Source organism: Hippocampus zosterae, chromosome 9, assembly GCF_025434085.1.
Source record: "Hippocampus zosterae strain Florida chromosome 9, ASM2543408v3, whole genome shotgun sequence".
Classification (NCBI taxonomy): Eukaryota; Metazoa; Chordata; class Actinopteri; order Syngnathiformes; family Syngnathidae; genus Hippocampus; species Hippocampus zosterae.
In genome coordinates, this window is record NC_067459.1 from 23,563,217 (window position 1) to 23,583,148 (window position 19,932).

The window sequence follows — 19,932 nt, forward strand, 5'->3', positions numbered from 1 at the left end:
AATAATCGGGTCGATACATATCGAGTCGATATGTAAAGAAGAACCGCAAACGTGAAATGATCGCGAGCCAATTCAAAATCAACTTTACGTGTATTCTACGCGATCACTTGTATTTTACAAAAAAAACGTGAATAGAGGAGTCCGTCGAGAAAGCGTTTCGACATGTCACTCCCAAAACAAACTCTGGGGGGCGCCAAATCCCCACATGAATGCATAACAAGTGTAAAAAGCCAAACAGTTTGCGTTAGCTTCGCTGACATGACGTTAGCCTGATGCTGAATGTTTTCTCATCCCAGCCGCATCGCTCTCGGAGCTTGAGCGAACCAACATTCTGACACTTTTCCCTCAGTCCACCGAGCACCTTCGCCACTCACGGCAGCCGGGTAAGTTCCATCTTGCTGTCGCTTGTGCCAGCTCGACCGGCAGAGGCGAACGTTTACCGTAACGGTTTGACGTTACTGTTTCGCCGTCTCCGGTTGAGTGATTAGCCAGTTAGCCTGGCGCTAGCATCCCGCGGGCTCCGTTAAAATCAATTAACACCAAACCGAAATAACGCCACTCACTGCATACCCCGTCTGGTACGGAGAATTGAGCCACCAACTCGAATATTAGAAGGCGTGAATGCCAACCGCCTCTTTTAAAGATTGCGATTCGAAAAAAACCGGAACACATCCGACAAAGCTAGCTGGCTAATTAGCCAGCGTGCTAGCGTGTTGCCAGGCTAAGGTCAACAAGCTTGACCGGTTATGGCAGCGAACTTAATTTAACACCCTAACTTGAGAAAAGTCTCATCTGGTAGACGTGGACGTGGACAACTCGGGTATTGTGTGCAAAGAGTTTGTGAAGCAAAATTGGGACATTGTGAGGGGAGGATGTTGAAAAGTTTGCAGGAGACAGCGCGGCGTTTACACAAGTGCATCAACAGTCAACCTTCGTTATTCGCAGGGGTTGGTGATCAGGACGCGATACAATCAGAAAAATAGTTTTAGCACTATTTCTCCAAAATGACCTTGTGTCAAAATTTTGAACTTGTTTGCAATGTTCACTTCAGCCTGAGTACAATGCAACGGGATTGTTGAAAATCGAATGATGGATTCAAGACGAGTCTCAATTAAAAATATCCACCCATAAACATCACGAACAAGTAATTGATTAGCAGTTGATTAGCTTTCAATTAATCGTCTTAGCTTCCTTCTACTATGAGGCTCTCAATGTAAATATTCACTGATGCCAGTCAGTCGGACCCCACGAAAACAGACTGATTCTTTTGTGCTGAATCAAAATACATTTGCAAACATCTGATTTTACTTTGCAGCGGTCAACATTTTTGTCCCATTTCTGACATATTTAGGACCAAATCAGTTACTCAATCATAATCAGTTTGTACAATTTCTGCACTGTCAGACTGAAATGATCTCCTGTTTTTGAAGAAAGGAATGGAAATTATAAGAAAAACGTACAATCTGAATTTTTATTAATTGTGAAAAACAACTACCGGTAATTGACAATACAGGACAAATTTTCTTTTTTTTTTTTTTTGTTCTTGAAAAACGCATTGAGTGGAGGATCTTCTGTAGTACTGTAATAGTGCCCAAATTCTCCGTTTGTTGGAGGAGCACGTACCTAATGGAGTGTCTAGCGAGCTTGCGTCCGCGCTAACCTTGTCAAATAAACAAGATTGCAATGGAGGCACTGGCGCTGCTCGTCTGTTTTCACAGCTGTGAGCGGGCGCCAGCAGGGGTCCGCAACGTTGCCACGCTAAATATCTCGTCCGCATCCTGTCGGAGGGCACGCCAACCTCGCTGGACCTCATTTCAGCTAGTCTCAATGCATCCTGTGCAATTTATTTGCAGACTTTTCGCCAGTGCAAGTTTTTGTTCGTTATTCAGACTACGGCAGCAAATAACAATGATTCCTGCCATTAATTAAACTGACTTATTATTTTTTTCCATTAACTGATTATGATTTAGTACACAGGTGTCAAACTCAAAGTCCGGCCCGCCATATCATTTTGTGTGGCCCACGAGAACAAATCGAGCATGTCAACTTTTCCATGACGCTTGCTTAAGTCTGAACCAAAGAATTTCAAAACTAGTTGTGCACTGAATATGTAACATGCGGAGGTGATTAAACATTTATACGGTTTGACAAAATTCAGTCATAATGAGACCGTGACAAAAATGAGTATGACACCCCTGATTTAGTATTTGGTTTGGTCCAAACGTGTCATAAAATCGACAGAAATGTTGATCATTGTATTCCAACGTAAAAGCAGATGTTTGCAAATGTTTAATTTTGATTACACAGATGGCGAATAATAAAATTCAGAGAATACTGATAAGAGGCAGAAATTTTGGACAATTGGAAGTGAAACCGTAGCCGTAAACATTTAATCGGTGAACAAAATAGTTGTGGGTTTATTTGACCGTCACTGAGTTGTCGATTAGCTCTTCTTCCCAAAAGTGTCGCCTCCTTCCATAATTGGATAGAATGTCGTCATCGCACACCCCCAAGACATTTTTTTTTTCACCCGGACGCGTCTGGTGTCAGGCCCATTCCAGGCATGGACTGGTTCGGGTAAATCAAAGGAAGGCTTGCGTCACGTTAACGTTCCCCCTTTCAAAGATGACAGGACGCTGTCCAGAGGCGGCAGTGACGACGAACAAGAGCCAATGAGAGTCCGGCAGCTTTGGATTTCGTCACATCCCTTTTACTTAGTTCCTTAGTTTCAAACGACACATTATAAACAGCCAGTCAGCTTCCTGCTGAGCGTCTTCATTTCATTTTCTTGTTTTATTCCCCCCTCCCCCCTCACTGACATGGGAATTCTGGTTGCCATGGCGACCTCTTTTTGTGCTGAGATGACAGGCAGCTGGATTGACTGACCTGATGTGTCTCTGCAACAATGTTGCTGATTGGTGTGTGTGTGTGAATGCAGCTGTTGTGATGTACCAGGGGATGTGTGTGCAGCTGCTCTGTATATTTTAATTCTTTTTTTTTTTTTTTAAATGGCCACCACACATAAACATTTGGGGTGCGCGAGTTGGGTTTTGTGTTTGTGTTGCTCATGGGGCCGTCATATGAGAACAAGCCTGCTCTGCTCGTCTCCAGCACGTCCACCACGTTAGCCGGCTTCATGTCAGCAGATTCTTTCCGAAAGCCCGTCTTTAATTTTTGTTCTTTGGAATATTGAGCCTGATCATATACTGCCATCAGCAATAAAATCAGGCAGAGTCAAAACTTCACCGTAAGGATGTGACGACAATGAGAGGACAGTGGTGACTTTCTCATTCCTGAAGCCGATTTGAGGTCTGGTTTGCAAAATTACAGTTTAATGAGGGAAATTGTTCATATTCAAGCTTTTTGTATTGTGAACAAACATGGCAAGTGTAAATCATTGAGATATAATACCTATTACCTAATGTAATAACTACTAGTGTATATATTTTAAATTGCCCATGAGTGAATTGAATTGTAAAATAAATATATCTGACTTTGTATTTGGATTTATTTTTAGTCAAATTCTCAAAAGGATTTTGAAAATATCAACCAAACTGTGACCTCATTTAAAATGTAAAAATGTCCATTAATTCTTGAACTCAGCGCGTCACCTTTTTTTTATGCATTTTGATTCGATTCAAAGAAATGGGGGTGGCATGGCTCGGTGTGGTCGTCGACCAACCCGGAGGTTGCTGGTTCGTTTTCCTGGCACTTTTAAGTGTGGCACAGGGTCATCAAATAAAAGGCCATTGAATAAACGGACAAATCATTCAAACGGTAAAGCGATGGGTAACCATTGGTTGAATATAATTAGATGACATTGATTTTGGATGACTACTGCAGACGTTTGAGCTCAATCGGCGTCCTTCCTTTCCCAACTAGATCCCTCCCGTGCGTCCCGACTGATCAGGCCGGATGAGAGAACTCTTCGGCTGACGTGACTGCCCGTCTCCGAGCGTAGCGGCTCCCACGTAAGTCCCAACTGCAAGCTTCCCGGCGTGGCCAGACGTGGCCTCAAAGCAATCGCCACCGAGTGATCGCTCCTTTGTCGCGTCGTTCGGACTGAGCGTGGGCGGAAGCTCACAAAGTTCGAGACAGCCATTCCAATCATCTCAATTGATGAAGCTGAAGGAGTTCCACTTTCGAAGTCGGGTTTCGAATTCAAGTTTCGAGACGGGGTGAGGGCTTCAATATAAGATTGCCACTTAAGTTTCAATTGAAGGTATCAAGCCAGGAGTAGGGTTTTAAGTTGAGGTTTGTGCGAAGACGCAACAAGAAGGCAACGACGACAACGCCTAATCGGCTCCATCTCGGCTTACTCAAGTCCCGAATAGACATTTAATCAGACGCACACGCCTAAGCTGATTATTTGCCTACCTGCTCCATTCACACACGCACACACACACACGCGCGAACAAGCCTGAAAATAGTTTTGGGTTCAGCTGTTAAAAAACCAAAACGGGGAGTAGGAGGAACGTCGTCACAACAGCAACCGAGACACGTTCGACCAGCAGCCTGATTGGCTGTCGACATCGTCCAATCGGAGAACAAACGGGCTTCTTGGCTCACAAATATTCGCGACCTGTTCTCAATAAAAGCTCGGCAGCCAAAAACTTTGAAGCTTTTAGGGTTTGAAGTGTGCGTGCGTGCGTGTGTGTGTGTGTGTGACATGAGTAGGATTTAGCCTGAGTTAAGGTTTCAAATTGGGGTTGGTGCTTCAAGCCTGGGTTGGGGTTTCAAATTAGGTTTAGAGATTAATTTGGGGACTTGAAGCCCAGATTGAAGTTTCATAACAATTTTAGGGTTTCATAACCTGGTTAAGGTTTCAATCCTTGGTTAGCATTTTCAATAAGGGTCAGGTTTTCAAATTGGTCGGGATTTTCAAAGTTGGTTCTAGAGTCAAGTTTAGGGTTTGCAAGCCGGGGTTAGGTCTTCAAGTCAGGGTTAACGTTTCAAATTTGGAATTCAAGCCAGAATTGGGTTTTCAAGTTCAAATACCGGTAAGTGTTGTTGTTTAATAGTTAAGGGCTGAATTTAAGGTTTCAATTTGGGGCCTTGTTTGAAAAACGCGTCAGGGTTTTAACCCTGTGTTGGAGTTGGAAAGTAGAGTTTGTTTTCAAGGCTGGCCGAGGGTTTCAAAGTAGGGCTTCAAAATAGTCGTTTCAAATGAGGGATGATTGTTACCGTTTGTAAATCGGCATGCATTTTATACAACAAGTCCATGGGTCCAACTTTAAGTACCGGTTGTTAAAAAAAAAAAGATTTTCCGTTCATTAGTGGCAGTAAAACCAATCCCCCAACAGCCTGGAGGTCCTTTTAATGATTTGTCTTCTTTTTCCTATGTTCATCATCACATCTGCGCAAAACCACACATTTCCGCCATTTTTGGCCAAACCGTTTTCAAATTTTCATTGACACGTAAAGTCTCTTTTCTATTCTACTGCCGATCTTTGATGCGGTAACAGAGGAGAAAATAGCTGCAGTTATTTCCACGGGCTCTCCATTGCCGTCATTTCAACCATATTTTGAGATGATTTGATGCATTGTTGACGTTACTCAGCAACGGACCGGCTTTGATTCAATTTTTTTATTTTATTTTATTTTTTGCTTTATTGGTGCTGGAACGCAGCTCGAATCGTGAAATGTGCTCCGTGAACACTTTCAAGAGGTCAACCGGAAGAACATCTGCGGCTCGACTGCGTCGGACCTCGCTTCTGGGAAAACGCCGTGCGCTGCGGGAGGACGCCTGCCACAAGGTGGTGGACTCAAATTGCTCATGCTCAAAATCGTTACGTCAAAGCTGACGGCTCAAGTGCCGTTCCGGTTGCATGTTTGAGTTGTCCCACGGAAGTCCTACAGGTGGCAGTAATGAGCATTTCAAACTCTTGCCGACTGTCGATAATTGTCGCCCGTTATAGATGCCCGAGTTGAATTTTACTGTCAAACCAAAAATAAAGACAATTGCAGAGTATATTTAAAACAGCCGCTTATCTTTTCCTAATTCTGCTTAGCTTTCCGCCTTCAACAGAAAGAGCAGCGCAATGTCCATGAAATTGAAGCAAAAAAATGACTTTTTTTTTTTTGCACCATTTTTATTTAATTTTGTCAATTTTCTGAAGTATAATATTCTAGTGTGCTGTTTGGGGAAAAAGGACAACACTTGTTTTCTTTGGGCAGCTGGAACTTTTCATTTCAAAGGGGAAAGATGATTTCAGATGTCAGAGTGTTTTCAATTTAACTCGAATCTCAATGGCACAACTTGACAGCAACCAAATTGCTGATTTGGCAACACTGACGGTGCATTTGTACACCAGATCCTCTCTCTGCATCGCCGCATTGTCAGTGCAATTAAGTCGCTGCGGATTATGGACCTCCCAAAACAAAAATGTCCTTTCTCGGCAGGAATTGTTGCTGACCCCCGCGCAGTTCTGAGCAGGGCACTTGTGCCGAACGGGCGGCGGAGCAGATCGGAGCACTCGCAAGGTGGTTTATCGGACTGGCGCCGCCTCCCCCTGGGGCCGGCGTGCGCTCCCAGCAGCCCGTGGTGTCCTGCGCCCCGCCCTCGCCGTCACTGCCCGCCAGAGTCCATGTGCCGGGTAACGACACACCCAAGCGTGCGGCCTTAATGCTTCTTTTAAGATCACGTCAAAAAGCGCACGGCCATCCGCAGGAGGAGGTGCGGTTCGTCCGCCAGGAGCCATGTGCCTCCCGCACACCAACAGCATGGACAGCAAGCTGCAGTGGGCGGGGCCGGGGGGCGGCACACCACTTCGATCACGAGGAGGAGGCGTTCCACTGGAGCCATTTATGCACCAGGTGAGGGGGAGCCGAGTCCAAATGAGTTCGCTTCCAGGAGACCGCTTGATTTGTTGGGATTGCAAGTTTCCCCTGTCGGTAAAAGAAATAGACAATGATAGTTGCTTTCAATCCAGCAGGGAGTTTTTTTTTTTTATCTATCAAAAGTTCACAAACCGTCTCGTGGGTTTGTGGAATACAAGGCACCCCCATTCATTTTACAGACCCACCCACCGTGAGATAAGAAACTATTTTAGTACCCACAATAGGGACATTCGCATCGGCAAAAATCTGATGTAGAGGAAGCGAAAAGTTACACACATAAATCGAAATGCTACTGACCTAACAGAGAGACGTATTTGAGGATAATTCATTGATGGATCACGTTTTTTAAAAAAACTTTAACATCTATCCATTTATTTAAAAAACTGGACATTTCAAATTGAGAGCCACGGATATTTCAACACAAAAGGTGCAGAAACACATGTAGACAGCCAGTATAATACTCGGTTTCATAAGTTCTTGTTCTTCTGAAAAAGAAAAACAAATATTACTGCAGCTGACTGAATCATTTAGATGTTGTGTTACTCTTCTTTGTGTCTTTATTATACTGCTGGCTGGGGGCCAAGGCATCCACAGTACATTTTTCTCTATGTACTTGTGCGTTTTCAGGTGGGCGGTCACACCAGCATGATGCGCTACGATGACCACACGGTGTGCAAGCCACTGATCAGCAGGGAGCAGCGCTTCTATGAATCTCTGCCTCCCGAGATGAAGGAGTTCACCCCTGAGTACAAAGGTGCCCACTGACTCGGGCGCTTTTTGGGACTGTACATGCATGCACACGCCCGCACGCTGTCGACATGTTTCACGCGAAACAATCTCACACCAGAAAGGTGTTTTTTTTTTTTTTTTAATCTATCGCAGGAACCAAACGTTTCCCTTTAATAATGAAATTAGTGTTTCTTGTAAGTAACATTTGTATCTATCAGAGGAGTCAGAAGAAAGTTAGGTGCATTCAAAGTAAAAGTCCGTTTGTGAAAAGTCCGAAAGTCCGTTTGTGACAATGGCAGACAGACGTGGAGCAGGAACAGCAAAGGTGTTTCCTGAGCGATACTGCCATCTAGTGGAATTTTGGTTATTGCTGCAAGTGTTGCATTCTACGAGACGCGCTATTTTTGCATCATTTTGAGTTGTATCATATCGAATTGAATCGGGATCCCTCTGAATTGAGTCGAAATGAAAACCCCGCCCCAAAAAACAATTTGGGTTGAGGCTGGAATTAATTAATGCCATTTTTATTCATTTCAAAGGGAATATTATCGTATTCTAATTGCGTTATTTCATTTTGGTGCCGTTTTGCTGAAGTATCAGTTTGGACTGGCAGCGTGAAAGCGGCTACAGTTGGACTCTAACCGACCCGACACGGTTCTGGAGGTCCCATGGGAGTCATGACAACAGCGGGTCTTCAAGTGTCTATATTTAGCCCTGGCAGTCTTCCCGCTGAAGACGACCGACATAATAGCAGCAGACAGGCAGGCGCTTCAACCACATGATTGGGCGTCGCTTCGCGTTTGTTTTGCAGATACTGATGAAGTCCGGCGTACGCTCGCGGACATGAGGAGCTAAAAATAACGATATCAAACATGTTGTAATTGTCTGTAATCCACTTCCCAATTCGCCTCATTTTGGTCCGCATCTGGCTGTAAAACGTCAGACGCCAGCACTAGTGCATTAAGATAGTGAACACATCTTAAAATAAAAAACATTTGTATTACCACTCGCAGTTGAAGTAAACAAGGCGAATTACACATTGTGTACTTACAACAATCTATGATAAATCTTTAATCAGCCACACGACAATACAAAAAAAATGCTGTAACCTTCACCACGTTTTTCTCCCGCCAGGCGTGGTGCTGGTGTGCTTCGAGGGCGACTCTGACGGCTACATCAACCTCGTGGCGTACCCGTACGGCGAGAGCCACAACGCCGAGGCGGGGGCCTGCGAGCACGACGAGCGGGAGCCGGCCGAGCGGGAGCAGCCGCGGCGGAAGCACTCCCGCCGCAGCCTCCACCGCTCCTCCTCGTCCTCCGAGCACAGGGAGGAGCGTCGCGACGCGCCCCACGACCCGCCGCACGATGCGGAGTCCAACGAGAAGTATGCTTTGGGCTCGTTGATTGCGTGCCTTGCTCATTGGATCGTACCGAATGACAACTGGATGAATGCGTTATTGCGAACATGAGACATGAGAAATGAAAATGCCCGTGATCGGATTGGGAGCATCCTCGTCCTCACAGGGTTGTGAAGTACTGGATTGCAATTATTTCATCTTAATTACAAAATGTATGGAACTGTAAATGGGTATACTACTAGGAGAAAATATGTAATTATATTTCGGTTACTTTTACAAATTGGGGTGCTTTCAGTTTTACTTACATTTGAAGAATTGTCCCCCCAAAAAACTTGCCCGTTTTGAAGCTGACGTTTGTGAAACAGAAGTTGTGATTGGCTGTCTCCGGTCATGTGACAATTAAGGCAATTTCAAAAATTGCAGTACATATAAGGTGTGCTCAAATTCAGTCACATCGTCTTTTATACAGTATTACCTTTGTGCCATCTCACTATTTTTGAAAGATTTTAACACTCATGTATTGAAATGGTTAACCATTGAGCGCATTTATTCAGAGTCAAATTAATCAAATATAATTAGTTATATTACTTTGAGAATGTATGGGCTATTACTGCATTTTCAACAAGATAACAATAACCAATTCCTTTTTGGAAAGTAATCCCGCACAATGCTTTTGTACTTCATCCACGTCAGCAACCTGGCCGAGCTGAAGAGTCCGCGCTTGGAGCCCAAGATTCACCTGGACCTGCCCTTCCAGATGCTGGACTGGAACAGCGGCCTGAGCTCGGAGAAGATAAGCCACAACCCCTGGAGCCTCCGTTGCCACAAGCAGCAGCTCAGCCGCATGCGCTCAGAGTCCAAGGACCGCAAGCTCTTCAGTATCCTCCTCTACTTGTGGCAAATGGACAGGCCTTCCACACACAAAGGTTGTTTACGGTGATAATTAGGTGGCATCGCTGGTATCCACCAAGCCGTAGCATTTTAGGGTTGTTGAAGCCATTTTCTGGCCTCTAACCAAAAAGTCTGATTGCTAAGAGGAGAGATATTCCCACAATTGTTGGAATTTTTGTTGTCTTTATTAACGTGTCGGAGCCTGGCAGCGAATTCCGTGTGAGCATCATCTTTGAGCCAAATTAGTTATTTTCAAGGATTATTTGAATGATTCCAAAATCCTGTCCCCAAAGCCAGTTTCACGTAGCAACATGAAATTTGGTAGGTCCGTGCATCTTGAATAGACCCACAAAAAAGTTCAGATTCCCCATTAGGCTCAGGCTCTTTTGAAATTGCTTTCTTTCTTCATTGGTATTATATTCCTTTGTATTCAGTGTTTCAGCCCCTGTGTCTGTCATGAGTAGACCCACAAAAAAAAAACGACACTGGAAGGATGCCACTTTGGTTTGACATGCCCATTTCTGCAGGTGACACATACACAAGCCCAGCTTGTCATCTTTCTCGGTCTACAGACACCGCCCAAAAAAAAAAAAAAAGGCTATGGGCACAAATGACATGACATGACATGAGATGAGTTTGTCGACAGGAAAGTTAAAGGTGAAGAAAAAGTCCCGTTGTTTTCACCCCTTTGTAGCGGCCAAAGCTTCCGTGGTAGCTCCTTAACGGAGGCGTCCCACCCAGAGTTCCTGTTGCTTGAAAACGTGGTCCACCACTTCTCATACCCGTGCATTCTGGACCTGAAAATGGGCACCCGGCAGCACGGTGACGATGCCTCCGAGGAGAAGGCAGCCAGGCAGATGAAGAAGTGCGAGCAGAGCACCTCGGCGACACTGGGGGTGCGGCTGTGCGGCATGCAGGTAAAATTGAAGCCCATATTGAACCCTCGCTGTTCTCTTAAATGGAACGGAGGAAGCCGTATTTTTAAAGCGCCATTTAGCTCATCGATGTACAGTTATCCCATTTCGCCTCTGGCAAGGTCACAATGCCAGGTGAGCCTGTTCCCCTCCGGTCCTGTAGATGGTGCTAAAGCGCATTACAAAGTGTGACGATGCCCTCGAAAGGGCCGCAAATGTAACCTGCCTGCCACCGGTTTGTCGGCAGGTGTACCAGCTGAACACGGGCCACTACCTCTGCAGAAACAAGTACTACGGGCGCGGGCTGTCCACTGAGGGCTTCGGCCAGGCCCTGCAGCAGTACATGCACAACGGGCGGGGCCTGAGGCGGGACCTCTTTGAGCCCATCCTCCATAAGCTGCACAGCCTCAAGGCGGTGCTGGAGCGCCAGGCGTCCTACCGCTTCTACTCGTCCTCGCTGCTCATCATCTACGAGGGGATGGTGAGGCCCACTGAGGTGTTCAAACAAAGAAAAGTAGGGCTGTTAGATTAATCGAGCAAATTTAGCAATTAATTCAGTCTGTGATGACAACCCCCAGCCCCATCCAGTGGTTAGTACGTCGGCTTCACAGTGAAGAGGTACCGGGTTCGATTCCAGCTCCGGCCTCCCTGTGTGGAGTTTGCATGTTCTCCCCGGGCCTGCGTGGGTTTTCTCCGGGTGCTCCGGTTTCCTCCCACATTCCAAAAATATGCATGGCAGGCTGATTGAACACTCTAAATTGTCCCTAGGTGTGAGTGTGAGCGTGGATGGTTGTTCGTCTATGTGTGCCCTGCGATTGGCTGGCAACCGATTCAGGGTGTCCCCCGTCTACTGCCCGGAGACGGCTGGGATAGGCTCCAGCACCCCCCGCGACCCTATTGAGGATCAAGCGGTACGGAAGATGAATCAATGAATTATTCACTGGCACGGATGTTTAAACTGGAATCCAACCATTCAGTCAAGTCTTTATTATTATTTCTCTGGGTTATGTTTTTTGCGTGTTTGTTTTTTTGCAGGTAAAAATTAAGTATTAACGTTATTTACAGTATTCTTGTAGAAGCCCGCAACAGATTTTTCACAAAGTTACTAATTAAATTTGACACAAACTAAACATTTTTTTTTTAACACACGATCCCATGAAGGGTTGACATACATTTTGCATATCTGGAAAATCCTAATCAAGGCCTTTAATTAGACATGCGACTGTGTGGTTTGCAGCAAGTGGATAAATCTTCATTGAGTTGGCCGTGCAGGTCGTACTTGCGGTCCAGGACGTCGTCATCTATCGTGTTGCCGATGTTTGTTGTTTTCTCGCAGAAATCCGAAGCTCCCACAAGTGTCAACTCTGGCCAGCTCGTCGCCAGGCAGAAGACCCCGGAGGAGCCCCACTGCGGCAATCCTGGTCCCGTCGCACCGCCGCCGCCTCCACCGGCAGCCGGCGACACCCCGCGTGCTGCGGACTCTCCGTCCCATCCGGACTCCTCTTCCTGCTCTGCGCTCCCCTTGACCCCACTCCCACCGCCCCCCTCCGCCCCTTCACCCCAGCAGCAGCAACAGCCCCCCCTGGTAGACGTTCGCATGATCGACTTTGCCCACTCCACCTTCAAAGGTTTCCGCGGAGACACGGCAGTCCACGATGGGCCCGACCGAGGCTACGTGCTGGGCCTGGAGAGTCTGATCCAGATCCTAGAGGGTCTGCAGGCGGAAAGCCACCAGTGAACACTCGAGTTTAACTATGGTAGTTGAAGTATCCCACCCCCCAACACACATTCGCTCCCTTTGCAGTGTTGTCGTAGCAACACCTGTCCTCAAGCAAAACAGGAGGTAGGACAGTGAGCAAGTAGACAAACTCTTGCGGCTGAACACACATTCGTCGACACTCAAGTGATGCTGTTCTGTATTTTAAATGAGAAATCCCTAGTTGAGAATTTTCCGCCTATGTAGAAGGGAATGTGGCAATGAAAAGTTTCCCACCTGACTCGGAGGCTGGGTTCTGCGCACGCTAGCATTCTGCGTCTCCCGTTACGGCTCTGTTGCGACATTTTGCTGCGTTGAAAGGAGCAGAAAATGTTCTGCGTGTTTTGTTGAACCTGTACCGGCCTGGCAATTTTCCGCCTTCAGGATCAGTAGTGAGCGGATCTGGGTAAAGGAGAAGTGTAATGTAAAGTCTGACAACCAACAGTTATTTCCCGGTAGTTGTAGTTAAAGGACGGCCCGGTTTAATTTTTGGGTGCGGATACATTTGTGATCTTCGGTTGCGAGTAGTCTGCCATTTGTGTGTGGAAAAAGGCAACCGACTGGTAGATTCACAGATTTCCCCTCTTTCGCGGTCGTACCAGAGGTGAAAGGGCAGCTATGTGAGAACGAGTAGCAGAAAAGCCGCACCAGGGAGGTGAAATTTTATATCCCACACCTCTCCTGCTGGGGCTGATGTCATCCAATCATCTGATTACGGGTTTGAATGGCGGCCATTTTGCAGGATCGGATCAGAAACGGAATAGGGGGAATCACGAATTTACTGACTTTCAAAGTCCTACCCCAAGGTAGAGCAGCCAATGCGTGCGGGATGCCATGTCGCGGCAATATCTCACCTCGGCTGAATTCCGTGTGAAAGCCAAAGGCAGATACGGTGTTGAATTTTTTTGTTGCCACCCCATCGTTCCCGTCTCGTAACAATAGCTAAAAGCAATAGCTTTTTTTTTTTTATTTTTTGCCTTCTTGCTTTTTCATCAGCAACATGGCCTCCGCGGGCAACAATGCGCAGGTGCACCCAAGGAGTCAACGTCACGGGTAGTTTCTGTGTTTTGTGCTCAGGATGAATAATGTCACTAGTTTGTGTCATTGAGAAACATGATGCGAATGATTCTTCCTCTCGTCACCTTTTCCATTCTGCATACACTTAAGTGCACTGGTGTAGTGTTCCCAACTGCTGGATGTCATTTTTTATTTCCAGTGCAGCCATTCACCTTCTCCGGTTCCTCCTTTTGCGAGCCTCTTTAAAATGCCACCTAATATGTCGTGTTATTGTTGACTGACGTTACAGCCACATAAGCCCCGCTTGAAACGACGCACTTCCTAGTCCCTTGACATCACCACGCACTCGTCTCCGGGACCAATCAGATGTGAGCATTTGAGGGCATTCAAGCACTTGGTGGCCCCCCCTTAAAAAGAGGGTGGGGGGGGCATTTTTTTTTTTTTATTTGAGGGGGTTTATTGAGGCGATAACTTATTTTTTTATTCTAGCTTTTACTTGTGTGAGTGAATGTCTTTTACGTGTATCTCCCAAAGTGTAAAAAAAATATATATCGAGATAATATGCTCACAGAGTGGCGTTTCAGGGGAATATATAGCTGTTATTTTATGAGTACTCTGACACTCCATCCGAACACCAACTGTGTGTGTGTGTGTGTTTTGTAGTCTTGCATCTTCTTTGTCCAACGGGAGTGGGCAACCTGTGGCCCGCTGCAGCATTTGATGCACATAAAAAAAGTACAGATGTTTATTTTGGCCCTCAGAGGACTTTTTGAAAGGAACAAGGTTCCCCAATCCTGCTTTCAGCCGTCGCATGTACAGTCTGACATACTAGACCCCCTCGATTACCCCCTCCACCTCCATGCACGCACACACACACACACACACACACACACGTTATGAGTCATGACTATTGCTTGCATTTATTTTCTACAGCCGTCACAAACCCAAACAGTTTGGTAGAACAGTGACAGTGAGATTAAAATTTAACAGATGGTTTGGTGTGTGTCCCCCCCTTTTTTTTTGCAGCGGGGGGGGGGGGGGTAGTAAAAAGCCATGTCTATTACAATGTAAATGGTGTGTCGTATATAAAACGATATGTGTACTTTTTTTCCCCAACAAGTCAGTTTGAGGAAAATATGTTTTTGTCATTACTTCGCGTGGTGATATATTGACAACAGACTTCAGTAATGGAAAAATGTCACAGTGGCATTTAAGTTAAGGTATCACATGCTTTATTGTAAGTCGATGTTCATCTCTGCTACGGCTCAAATTTGACACACGCCGCAAAAAAAAATCAATTTTCTTGTCAGTGTATGCTGTATTGACAAAATTTTCTAGATCTGGAAATCTGTGTCGTACAACTACTTTTGATGCAAATAATAATAACCCTGTTGCCAAGTTTGACACAAAACTACATATTTTGGTCAGTATGCGTATGAGGACTTGCTGACACAATAGTTACAGAGATGAAAAGCCCTCATTATCACCTTCTATTTGGTGCAAAATGGAATTTCGACCTGTTGACATTCAAATTTGCCACAAACACGACATTTTGGGTGATTGACACCGAAAGGAGATATCTCGAAAGCCCTCATCCGGGCATTTAAATAGACGGGTGACTGCGTGCGGTTTGCAGCAAATGGATGAATCACGTGTGTTTGTTGTCGAGTTGGCCGTGCAGGTCGTACTCGCGGTAGAGGATGTAGTCCTTGAGCGGCGGCGGCAGTGGCAGGAAGCTCATGAAGACGGGCGAGCGCAGACGCAGGCGGCCCAGGCAGCTGCGGATGCGCAGGCGGCACAGATGCTGCAGGCGGCGAGCGTTCTCTGTGGGAGGAGCACACGCTTGAGCACTTTGTTAGGTACACCTGCACACACTGACCACACACAATTATTTTTTCTTTCCTTTTCTACCATGTGCTTCCTAAAAAATGAGCCTCACTGCACTGGCTTCGATGAAGACGTTCTGACGCAGCACGTGTCAGTGTTGTAGTTCACCTTGCAGCCTGCAGATGTCGCCCCACTGCTGCTGCTCCATCACAGCCGCCTTCAGTTTGCTGCACAGGGTCACGTGATCCACGTAGTCCAGCAGAATTCGCACCAAGTGACTGGACAGATGCTTCAGCCACGACACTGTGATCACCTCGCAGAACTGGCGTGAGTGAGCACATGTGTGTGTGTGTGTGTGTGTGTTCTTGTACTCACGACATTGTGAGGACCGGCATGAGTTTTTAACCAACAGAGTGAGGACATTTTGACGAAGTGAGGACATTTTGGCCGGTCCTCACTTTGGCACCCTCTATGTGTGTGTGTGTGTGATAGCAACCTACCATGGTGTCTTTGATGACAGTGTTGCTCCAGCCCTCGTAGTCCTCGGGGACGTGTGACCCGCTGCCATGGGGACAGTCGAAGCAACGCTCCACTTGGTAACCATAGTTACACAGCATCCTCACCACCACCTGGCACGCACACGCCCGTCAGGTTCGTCCCGGCAACGCCGCCGCCCGAGCAAAGACGCGAGGAGTCATACCTCGTCGTTGAGCGCGTACTGCAGGGCCGAGGGGAAGTGCGTGGTGTTGATTCTGGAGTAAAAGTTGACGTCGGCGCCGTACCGCAGCAAGGTTTTGATCAACTCGTAGTTGCCGAGACGTAGTGCCACCTAAAAAGACAAGAAACATAATAGCAATTGATCCCCCCCCCCCCCCCCCCCCCCCGGCTGCCCGTTTTTTGCTCTTCGGTTTATCGAATGAGGAGATCCTGACAATATAATTGTAAATCTGTAAAGCTCTCATCATGGCCTTTGATTTGAGGTATCACTTTATTGCAAACCAATTTGAGACCTCTGTTACTTGTCAACAATGACACCAAAAACATTTTTGGGGTCATGCGTTCAGCACGTGAGTGTAGAGCCACCAAAAAAAAAAAAAAAAAAAAAATCATAGATCCGGAAAGCTCTCATCGTGACTTTTAATTTGAGGTACTGTATCACTCCATGTACTCTCCTATCATATTGAAGGCCCACGCCCTGAAGACTGTTCATTTTCGCCGGCCCGTGGTACCTGCAGACACTTGACGGGGTCCTGGTTGGTCATGGCGCCGGCCTCCAGGAGCAGGCGCGCTGACGGGACGTCGTTATTGGACACGGCAAAGAAGAGCGCCGACTTCCTCTCGTCGTCGTAGCCTCGGCGCACGCACGGATGCAACATGTAGTTGGGGTCAAAACCCGCGTCCAGCAGGGCCTGGTGGAACGCGCGTGCACACACGCTCACGCTCTCGTTTCAAGTCATGCTGACGCAGGCACACGTGCACAAATCCTCTAGCAGGCGTCCTCACTCACTCACTCACTCACTCACTCGCTCACTCTGACCTTGATGCAGTGTGCATGCCCCCCAGCAGCCGCACAATGCAATGGGCTCATTCCACTGTTGTAAATGTCCTCCACGGAAGTTACTGGAATCAGCAGCATCAGAACTCTGCACAACACACACACACACACACACACACACACGCACGCAATACACTGTGCGACAATACAATTGATGTCCACCGCATTGGACTGCTATCTGGTACGATGGAATCGGGATACGGCGATAATCGATATCATCACAGGATCTTTTTATGGCCGGAAATGACAGAGTAACTTGCAATCTGATGGCACAGCGTGACATTTTGGAATGAAATCCAACGGTAAGGTCGGCGAGAAATGATCAACTCGTCGGCCGTCACGTGTTTTTTGTCTTACTGCAGATGGCCCCTGTGCGCGGCGCGGTGGATGGGCAGGTGGCCGCTCTGCTTGGCCACGTTGGCATCGGCGCCGTATTCCAGCAGCAGCGTCGGCGACGACACGTCCCCGCTGGCGCACGACTCGTACAGCACCGACGCCTCATCCTGAGCCTGAGACAGCACGTCTGCTCCTGGAACAACAACATAAGTGAGTAGTACTTGTAGTAGTAGCAATAGTCATGCTAGTATGTCATTAGTTGAGCTTTCTGTATCGATTATAAAGTTTGAAAGCTTATAAATCCTTTTTTCTCCCCATTCCTATGATTCCCCTTGAAGCATTTTCAAAATCACTTACAGTATATTCTTACGATTAAAACTACTGGTTAATGGTACAAGTAGTGGAAGTAGTAGCAGGCTATTGGTAGCTGTGTTTGTTGTCACCTTTCCTGAGGAGGAGCTCCAGCACCTGCGGGTGTCCCGCCTGAGCGGCTAGAGCCAGCGGCGTGAGTCCGAAGCGGCTGCGCGCGTCGGGCGCGGCCCCGGACTCCAGCAGCAGGCTGGCCATCTCCGCGTTGCCCAGCCGCGAGGCCTCGTGCAGGGGCCGTCGATTGTGGTGGCCCGCCTGGTTGACAGGCGCGCCCCCGCGTAGCAGTAGCCGGGCCAGGTCCACGCAACCCGAACGGACCGCTGCAGTCGGAGCCGTCGCATAATATGGCAATTGTGATCAAAGATAGCTCAGCCACACAAAATAGGACTACAAAAATGACGCTAGGGTCGAGCCTACCTATGTGCAGCGGTGAGTCCTGATCCTGATTCTGCGTATCGGGCCGGGCCCCGTGTCCGAGTAGGAAGTCAGCGTTGGCCACGAGGCCTCGCTCAACAGCCAGGAAGAGTGGTGTCTCGCCACGCATCGTTCGCTGATTCACCGCGTCATCACCTGAAACTGGAGAAAGTTTCGGGTTGGATGAAAAGGGCCCGGTTCTGACGGGTCTCCTACAGACCTGCGTAAGTGAGCTCCAGGATAGTTTGGTTGCTCTGGACAGAAGCCTCGTGGAGGGCCGTCCATCCTCGGGGGTCCGTCTGACGGAAAACCTCTTTGTGGTTGACGCTCAGATCCTCCACCAGCTTCTCGCGGCCTTAGTGATAACACACCAATTATCTTAGCCGTATCGCTTTCCTACCATACAGCATCGATATACAGTGGGTCTATGCCGTATCGCGATAAATTAGATACCACTGGGTAAAAGAACATGAGTTTTAGATATCGTGACTTCCTCTGTGATTTGCACACCTAGTAATCCTATAGTTGAATGTTGCGTAATTACTGTATCATGATACAGTTGGATATCAAACATTTAGTGATAATATCATATACGGAGTTCTGCGATTCCCACTGGTCAACTTGCGGCAATACATTCATATTGTAATGTCTTCACTTGGGTTTTATTCTACAAATCAATGTTGCCGCAATTGTCGTATCACGATAATCATTGGACGATCATCGTGCGATGATACCATAACTTCTGCAGTAACCCGATGTATGATGCATCATGTACTGTATTGTTTTTCATCACTCAGTTTTGATACGGTTGATAGCAGTCCCCAAAAATATCTTGCAACGTCATAGCGGTAGTTTCTCTGGGCAACATACTGTACCACAAAATATAAATATTGCGATGTGTCCCACATTGTGTAATGAGTTGCGCAATTGCTGTATCATGAGCGAGTCGCTATGATTGGGACATGACACTTGGATTCAGATACCCTGCAACAAAATATTGATACAAGGCTGCATGATAGTATTGATTAATTCATACCTTATTTATGCTGTTGGAGAAATCAATACAACAGAATGAAATATCAATGTTGCTGCAGATGTTTTTCTAACTTGCGGTCATCGTCTATTGATCATCACGCAACGCCGTATCGTGATACGGTTAGTGTTTGTTGATATCACCTCACCTTGCCTTATCGCAGTGAATACGGGGATGCTGTCTGCACCCCTCGAGCTGCAAAATAAGATTTCCAAACGACTAGAATCATGGCGCTAACAGTTGGTATGCTAACATCGAGCGAGGTAGCAACCTGTGTGTTGTTGCGGTACTTGTGCGAACTTGTTTGCATTGGTTGGCCTCCAGCAGACTTTGTTGGATCATATACTGCATGGCCGCGTCGTCTTCATCCTCATCGTCCCCATCCTTCATTGCGACCGATTTCAAGTCCACGCTGAGAGACGCAGAATACACGAGCACGGTTGCAAACCGCAACCTCCTGTCTCCTGGCATATTCATTTTCTTGTTACGCGTAAATATCAATGCTAGGGCATGATTAATAATTGGGATGACTAACATACTGTGCTGTTTGTTACCTTTAGATTTCTTCTTAGTGTTTGCTTGTGTCCTTTTGTAGGATGATGGTGAGTTGTTGCGAGCAACGTGGCTCGTCCTAGTATTAGTCTCTACTCTTTCAATATACAATAACAGTAAAATCCCTTCGAAGGTTCAGTACGGCCATGTTGTTGTGTTGTGATGAGTGTGTGCGCGCATGTGCACTGTAACTATATTTAACTGTGCACTGACTGGTCACATTACTCAAAGTACACTCAGGTCAACTCCACTTAGTAAAAGAAAATCAGACTGCACCTTATTTTCAGTTTTGTGCCAAAAAGCAATTTGTACATGATCTCCAAATTGAGTTACATTTGAGA

The 19,932-nt window shown here is 46.8% G+C and overlaps 2 protein-coding genes across 6 annotated transcripts; one reads left to right on the plus strand and one right to left on the minus strand.

The window, feature by feature from the left end:
- Positions 1-146: 146 nt before the first annotated feature.
- ip6k1 (inositol hexakisphosphate kinase 1) lies at positions 147-14,498 on the plus strand. 2 transcript variants are annotated; one of them, XM_052077064.1, is made up of 11 exons: positions 147-383; positions 3,883-3,971; positions 5,630-5,756; positions 6,403-6,596; positions 6,671-6,816; positions 7,468-7,594; positions 8,704-8,953; positions 9,621-9,805; positions 10,560-10,735; positions 10,980-11,213; positions 12,069-14,498. In XM_052077064.1, exons 5-11 carry the CDS (start codon positions 6,700-6,702, stop codon positions 12,468-12,470), a joined length of 1,491 nt encoding a protein of 496 aa, XP_051933024.1. In that variant the 5' UTR covers positions 147-383; positions 3,883-3,971; positions 5,630-5,756; positions 6,403-6,596; positions 6,671-6,699; the 3' UTR covers positions 12,471-14,498. The 2 variants fall into 2 exon arrangements, with proteins under 2 accessions (XP_051933024.1, XP_051933025.1); XM_052077065.1 differs by lacking the exon at positions 5,630-5,756.
- On the minus strand, positions 14,407-19,730 carry LOC127608141 (dynein axonemal heavy chain 12-like). 4 transcript variants are annotated; one of them, XM_052077059.1, is made up of 13 exons: positions 19,594-19,730; positions 19,311-19,451; positions 19,188-19,234; positions 18,227-18,361; positions 18,010-18,168; positions 17,667-17,912; positions 17,245-17,416; positions 16,870-16,975; positions 16,562-16,741; positions 16,033-16,161; positions 15,833-15,961; positions 15,501-15,654; positions 14,407-15,329 (listed from the first exon to the last, which is right to left on the minus strand). In XM_052077059.1, exons 2-13 carry the CDS (start codon positions 19,427-19,429, stop codon positions 15,154-15,156), a joined length of 1,752 nt encoding a protein of 583 aa, XP_051933019.1. In that variant the 5' UTR covers positions 19,430-19,451; positions 19,594-19,730; the 3' UTR covers positions 14,407-15,153. The 4 variants fall into 4 exon arrangements, with proteins under 4 accessions (XP_051933019.1, XP_051933018.1, XP_051933021.1 ...); XM_052077058.1 differs by lacking the exon at positions 19,594-19,730 and having other exon boundaries at positions 19,311-19,496; XM_052077061.1 differs by lacking the exon at positions 19,594-19,730 and having other exon boundaries at positions 18,227-18,402; positions 19,311-19,382.
- Between the last annotated feature and the right edge of the window lie 202 nt (positions 19,731-19,932).

What these genes read in the sequence shown, in the direction of transcription:
- ip6k1 (XM_052077064.1), top strand. Translation starts at nt 6,700, where the DNA reads ATGTGCCTCCCGCACACCAACAGCATGGACAGCAAGCTGCAGTGGGCG. An exon ending in GATGCGGAGTCCAACGAGAA is followed by an intron (nt 8,954 to 9,620) that starts GTATGCTTTGGG and finishes CATCCACGTCAG; the next exon opens with CAACCTGGCCGAGCTGAAGA. An exon ending in CAAGGACCGCAAGCTCTTCA is followed by an intron (nt 9,806 to 10,559) that starts GTATCCTCCTCT and finishes CGTCCCACCCAG; the next exon opens with AGTTCCTGTTGCTTGAAAAC.
- LOC127608141 (XM_052077059.1), bottom strand. Translation starts at nt 19,429, where the DNA reads ATGAAGGATGGGGACGATGAGGATGAAGACGACGCGGCCATGCAGTAT. An exon ending in AGTACGCGCTCAACGACGAG is followed by an intron (nt 15,962 to 16,032) that starts GTATGACTCCTC and finishes TGTGCGTGCCAG; the next exon opens with GTGGTGGTGAGGATGCTGTG. An exon ending in CTGTCATCAAAGACACCATG is followed by an intron (nt 15,655 to 15,832) that starts GTAGGTTGCTAT and finishes CACTCACGCCAG; the next exon opens with TTCTGCGAGGTGATCACAGT.